General features: G+C 35.4%; 1 protein-coding gene across 2 annotated transcripts in view; it reads left to right on the top strand.

The window, feature by feature from the left end:
• LOC122090534 (RNA exonuclease 4-like) overlaps nt 1-7,000 on the top strand; it is a 7,168-nt gene continuing 168 nt past the window's right edge. Inside the window, exons 1-7 of one of the 2 annotated variants that reach the window (XM_042660166.1) lie at nt 1-100; nt 3,078-3,229; nt 3,841-3,974; nt 4,279-4,505; nt 4,608-4,814; nt 5,966-6,046; nt 6,668-6,994. In XM_042660166.1, coding sequence (XP_042516100.1) covers nt 60-100; nt 3,078-3,229; nt 3,841-3,974; nt 4,279-4,505; nt 4,608-4,814; nt 5,966-6,046; nt 6,668-6,911 — 1,086 coding nt within the window. In that variant the 5' untranslated portion in view covers nt 1-59 and the 3' untranslated portion in view covers nt 6,912-6,994. The remainder of the gene's footprint in view (nt 101-3,077; nt 3,230-3,840; nt 3,975-4,278; nt 4,506-4,607; nt 4,815-5,965; nt 6,047-6,667; nt 6,995-7,000) is intronic. The other variant, XM_042660167.1, reaches the window with a different exon arrangement.

Here is a 7,000-nt window from a genome sequence, read left to right as displayed (position 1 = left end):
TTTTTCTTCTCCCGCCATTTTCCGTTTAGCAGAAGAGGATTGCGAATTTGCAAAACTTTATGGATTCCGAAGCAGATCCTCCCCAAATTGGAAGTCGAAGGTCGGACTTTTTCCCTTTTTCTATTTAAATATTGTTCTTGTTTAACTGTTTAATTTGTTCTGTAACCAGTAATCGTCTTCATTTCGAATCCTTGAGTTGTTTATGTTATTCTGGAGATTGTTTTGTTCTGAATTCTGAACTTTTCTGGATAGATACTGTTCATGCATGTCCTTCTCTGGTATACTCTCGCCATTAATGCTTATATTTGTTCGTAAAGTAGATTCTGCAACTCTGCAAGGATATATTAACTCAATTTGTTTACAGATTTCTCGATTTGGATAAAAAAGTATCACTTGTTGAGCTTATCGCTTTTTACTATTTTGCTATATTTAATTCGTTGCCTTTGCTTTAGAGTTTAATTTCATGGGTGCGGCTTTTGCACGCGCACACACACACAATTTTTTTTTCTATCTATATAATCCATGATAATACCTCCTTTTGCCAATGCTCTTTTCATGCCATCTAATTGGGTTCATTATTTTGATCAATGGGTGCTTTAGATATCATTAGAGAAAAGACTATTCTATCTAAGTGCATCTTATTAAGATAACAATTATCCTATTTCTTTTTATCCCCCCCCCCCTTTAAATTTTATGTATCTGTTGATTGTTCAATTCTATGTGGTGCCTATTGTGTATTGCCCAATGATTTCTCTGTCTCAGGTGGTTCCTGTCATTGACGTTGAAACACTCTTAACTTTTCATTCTGGTCAGATTGGTTTTGAATAGAATCCAGACAACTTGGGGCATATTTGTCTAATTTAGATCAATTTTGAGACGGGCGAACCTTCTGAATAGACTAGGGCTTCTAAGGAGTGAGAACTCAAAATTAGCCTTTATATCTCTTTAGTCTTTATCTTTCAGGTTGACATGTCCATGTCCTCACATTTTATGTATTTTGTGCCTATATATTTATTGAAAGAATTTCACGGAACAGAGACTGAATAAGCTTGGGGGCTTGGGCAAGCCTCTGGAACCATTATCACTGTTGAGATTTAAAATGTAACCGCAAGCATACGGATCAGTGTAGCTACGGGTCGAACACAGGGAGAGCAACCACTTTATTTTTTTATTTCTTTTAATAATGCGAAAGTGAACCGATTAATGGTTGTGATCTAATTCTAATTATCGTCATAAACATATGTATCTAAAATAACGTCCTAACCATTCGTCATCTAAGAATTTAAAGACGCAAGCCACGCAATTAAAATTAAATAAATAAATAACTGAAAATAAATAATCCACGTAATTAAAAAAAAAATAAAGGAAAAAAATGCTGAAATAAAAATAAAGTAAAAGAAAGGGGAGAAAGCTAGAGAGAGACTCACAAGTAGGTTTCTCTACTTAGCCCGAGGGATGCATCATAATATGAGCTTCCCTACTTGACCAGAGAGTCACTCTTACAAGGGTTACTCTACTTGGCTTTAGGGAAAATGAGACAATTAAAATAAAAACAATAAATTGATGGTTCTATGGCTAGGAGGGGCAAAGCCAATACATACACTAGCCATGAACCTTGGGGGAAAGGGATAGCAATAATGTAACGATTGAAATTAAAATCTTAAATTAAGAAAGAAATGGTAGTCAAAAAAGGGAATGAGAGGGGGGAGAGTAGACTATTGAAGGAGCCTACTTACTTGAATCAATGCTTGAACTTGAAAGCTTGGGTGATTTGAGATACTACCAGTACAAAAAACCAGATCTGGAATAAACCAAATCTGAAATTTCTAGTACTAGAGAAAACAAATCTTGAAAAAAAAAAAAACTGAACTTGAAAAAAAAAAAAATGCTCCACGGCTCGTGATCTTGTCACCTAGATCTATGCCTAGAACTATAACTTTAAAAATTACAACTCAATTGCATAAATCATAAACATAAAAGGCTGAATAAGAATAAAAGAGTACTTGCATTAATTGACATAAAAAAAATTATTACAAAAGTGATTAAAGCAAAAATAGAGAAGAACTAAAACTAAAGAGTGAGAGAGGGAGAGAGAGATGAAAACTAAGCATAAACTAGAAAATAAACTAAGGGGAATAATAAAATAGGAGGGGGGAGTAAAGGGGCTTTTATAGGGTTTTTTCTTGCCTCCTTCTTTCTACAAGTCTTCTTTAAGAAAAGAAAAAAAATTAAATTAAATTAAATCTTGGTAAAAATCCTCATTCTCTGAGATATTGTGTGAGGAAAGAAAGAATCTATTTCCATAATTAAGAAATTCTATTATTTCCTTACAATATTCACCAATATCTTGCAATCTTGATTAATCAGAAAGGAATCTCTGCGTAGCATCTTCAAGATCTTGTGAGGTGGCAAGGAGAGAAAATAATCTTCAAGATTTTGTAGGAGAGAGGATGTGGTACCAATGAGTGGGTCCCACCTTTGGACTGGCTATTGATTCACTTTAAGCACTTTCTCTTGGAAACTAAAAAAAAAAAGAAAAATAAAAATAGTACTATCCAAAGTGGGGCAAAATGTACATTTATATCCCTAAGATTTCACACATTATTGTGCTCATCAATCACCCCCTGTCTTTCCACAGCATTTGATTTGTTTCGGTCACTGTTCAAGCCATGGACTGTGTTATCTTACCACAGTGAGCTTGTTACTGTTTTAATAACAGAATTTTGATTTAGTTTGTGTGTTCAATGTGACCACCCAAATTTTATATTCTGCACTCTTTCTCGTAAAACAAAAATGTTTACATGCTTTCTCAAAGATAATCTGCTGCTGTGGCTTCAATCAGACAGACAATTAGATCTGAAAATTATGGAGTTCCTTGTTCTTGTTCTCTCATTTGCCAAAAACACAACCTTGTTGGATGTCTCAAATCTCAATTCCAACTTAAATTGTACAACTGTGCATTTACCCAAGCAGGTTTTTAGCAAAGGTTTTATTTCAAATGGACTTTTCCCATGCCGAAACTGTTAACTAGCTTAAGATTATATTCGTGGAGGTCTCACACCCATCACCTATGACAGGCACAAATGCTCAGCTTGCTATAAGCAGTACAAAAAGAAGGAGCATCTCATTGCGCATATGAAAGTTTCATACCACTCAATTCATCAGCCCAAATGCGGGGTTTGTCGAAAGCATTGCAAATCATTAGAATCATTGAGGGAGCATGTCACTGGTATGAAACCATTATCCATTCATTTGAATTTAAAAAATAAAATAAAATAATAATAAAATAATAATAATAATAATAAAGTGCTCGCAGAACCATAATTACAGCTGAACTAACTGCTACATGTTCGTTGTCTTGTCAATATTATTAGTAAAATTATTTTTGTTTCCTTTTCTGGTGTACAAGGAAATTTTCATTATCCAGCGGCTATTGTTTGCCATGTGGAGGGCTGATTTGGTAGCTGTGACAATTGAGTACTATCTTAACCGGCCACATGCCAAGCTTAGTGGCCTATCTCAGTCATGTGGCCCACCACATATTTGACACTTACCCTTGTATTTTAAACAGTCCCAATCTATCAAAAGATTGGTTTCTCAACCAATTCAGGAAACCCTGATTCTAACACTTGGTGAATTCCAATGCTGTTGAAACTTGACACAAGTATAAAATGGCATAGATATGATGTCAACATAGTTCTAGCATAAAAAATCACTATTGTTGTTTTTATTATTATTATGTTTTGCTTTCATAAGCATCATTACCAGATTGTTTCTATCCTAATCATTCAGTGCCTATTTGACATTTTGATTGTTTGAATTTCTTCCTTTATTGTCAAGGTCCGTTGCCCAAAGCCAATTGTTCAAGTGTCTTTGCTGCCCAAGGTTGTGACCTTTGCTTGAACATCTTTGATAGCCCTGAAGCAGTTGCTGCACATAAAGAAGTCTGCCGATTATCTGCACCTGCTTGTCTTGTAAGTTGATTAATAAAACTTGCAATCTGGAAATTGAAAATTTCTGCCTTCTATGATGTTGGATATGTTTTTTCTGTTTATCATGGACATGGTGAATTTGGGAAAAGGAAAAATGTGAAAGGTTTTCTATATCTAGCCAATTGAACATCGATGGTTATGAATTATGAAAGTAGGAATGAACTCCATAAACTAAAATGCGACAGTTCTTTTCCTTAGTAATTTTGAAGAGGAGGGAGCCTTTAATTCATTTTATTATTCTTTTTAAGAGTGACTTGCATTCCAATTCTAGATATAATTCTTGTAGGGTCCCCTCAGAATGCATCCCATGGAAGTCGAAATGGAAACCTCAGGCTTGGCCGATGCCAATTACACTGGCAAAGGTCCTGAAGCGATTGCCATAGACTGTGAAATGGTTGGCGGTGGAAGTGATGGATCACTTGATATTTGTGCAAGGGTTTGCCTCATTGATGAAGGTGAGAACGTGGTTCTCCATACATATGTGACACCTCAAATTCCCATCTCAGATTACAGGTAGTTGTGCTCTTTCTTTTTTCTTTTTTAATACTTTTGGTGATTATGTGGTTTGGGGCCCATTATAATTCTCGTATGAAATTTTATCTGTGAACACTTTAGATACGAAATTACTGGTATCACAGAAGCACATTTGTTGGATGCAATGCCACTGAAGCAAGTGCAAGAGAAAATTCTGGATATACTTTACAATGGAGAGTCTATTTGGCGAACACGACTAGAAGGTGGGAAGGCAAGGCTTCTTGTTGGTCATGATCTGGAGCATGATTTAGATTGCTTGAGAATGTGCTACCCAGAACACTTGTTGAGGTAAAGTCCCACCACCACTAATTAATCATAAGCAATCAAGATGGTTTTATTGATCTTGAGAATATAAAACATAAATATGAAGTTTATAATCTTTTTTGATAAGATGCTAAATCAAATATAGGACCTTAATTTGATTAAAGATCCACTGGATCTAAGGATGTTTGATATATGATCAAATCAACTGGATTTTGATCAGATTCAGATACTTCCACCCATAACTAAGATTGGAGTAAAATATTATAGCGCAGTTTGATTTGATGACCATCTTGTTAGAATTCAACACTCAAAACAAATAAGTTAATGGAGGTTGATTGACTATTTTTGTGCCTGTTAATGTCAAAGATGTATATTGGAAAAAGATTAATCCTTGACATAGTTGTCAAGGTGTCGCCTAGGCATTGCATCCAAGTACTTTCGTCGCTTAGTTGGTGTTTCCTTGTGCCGAGGCCCCGCCTTGGGTCACCTAGATTCCGTGACAACTATGATTGTTGATAATAAGAATAAAATACAACTCATTAATTAAGCTACACAAATCTTTGTCAGCCACAATGTGACCCAAGTAATGATGCAGTGAATCCATATGGTGCGGAGCATGAAATCTTTCAGGTAAGTATCTGATCAGGTGAGATCCAGCCCATCCCAGGATCCCAAGAGCTTAACAGAAGCCATAGTTGTGCAGCTGAGATCCATTCCAAAACCAATCTGATATTATGATCTAATCCTGGTTAAGATGGATTAAGTTTGGTTCTCAGATCTGATTATATGATACAGGCAATGTAACCACAGGTTAGTGTTAATTTATGTTCCTGGTGTCTATATTAACATTTAGTTTGGGTCAGCTTGGCAGAGGTTTATATTGTGGCTAACATAGAAATGGTTCAACCTGTTCTGTTGGTCGTTAGGAGTTCTAAGATGATTGCTGGATGAGCAACTTATCAATAATAATTAGTAAATTTGATGCACCTTAATGGACAGTACTGGTGCTGACCACCATGGTTTGATGTGGGTGCCAAAAATAATGTTCATCGTTTGAACAGGCAACTTCTTAATGAATGGGTGTACTTTTCTGAGAACATAAGCTTATTTCTGTGATGGACATCTTCATTTTATCTTTTGAAACTTTTCTCCTTGATTTTAAAATTTTGACTCAGGGACACTGCCAAATACCGGCCATTGATGAAGACAAATCTGATCAGCCATTCACTCAAGTACCTTACAAAAACGTATTTAGGGTAACTTTCTTATCTGATGATGTTTGCTCTCTCCCAATGTGTTACCATGATACTAGTCTTCAAGTTACTTTATTTTCATTGACCTGCAGTTCACATTTGTAACTTATTTTCACTGCTGGCTGATAGTTTCACTTTTCTTGCTTATATTTACTGTTTTGTTGACTTGGCATCATCTGCACCCCAAACTAGACTAAATCTTGCCTCCAACTTTTGTTTGGGTATATGAATCCTGTTCGCCGTGTCCATTAATTAATTTTCTTAATTCTGTTAAGTGCTAGCAAATCATGAACTGGTTTACTGAATTATATTGCCAAACATGGTTTTTTTTGACAAAAAATTCATTTACGTCTCACGTTTAACTTTCAAAATTTCAAGCTTGTTACTCCAAAATGTAGAACATCTAAGAATTGGAGATCACATTTCTCGCAGATCTGAGTGGAAAATAACATTAATCTTCACTTTTACATGATAATCGGAACATCAAATCCTCTGCATTTTCCTAATTTACAATAAATCAGCTTACTCATTGCATTGGAGATGAAAAAGAATTTATTTATGTATCAAAGAACCTGATATCTAAAATTCCAAGCAGCATGATAATTTCAATATTTGGCTTTACAGGTACAAGATTCAGTCGGGAATTCACGATCCATATGAGGATTGTGTGGCTGCAATGAGACTTTACAAGAGAATGCGTGATCAAGTTCATCAATCAGAAGGAATCACATCATCGGATGCCACCCAATATACCCACAGTTTAGTTAACAACTTTGATTCCTGGAGATCCAAGGAATTAGAGAAGATGTCACCAGATGCACTGTATGAGATTTCAAGATCAGATTATAGGTGTTGGTGTTTGGATTAAAAGGGAGCATTAAAAAATTTTACTTGTACCTCTTTAATGAGATGAACATGAAAGGTTTTCTTCATCTGGGGAACACGGAATGAGTGGCT

This window comes from Macadamia integrifolia, chromosome 10 (genome assembly GCF_013358625.1).
Source record: "Macadamia integrifolia cultivar HAES 741 chromosome 10, SCU_Mint_v3, whole genome shotgun sequence".
Classification (NCBI taxonomy): Eukaryota; Viridiplantae; Streptophyta; class Magnoliopsida; order Proteales; family Proteaceae; genus Macadamia; species Macadamia integrifolia.
This window is presented reverse-complemented; position numbering and strand designations above follow the sequence as displayed.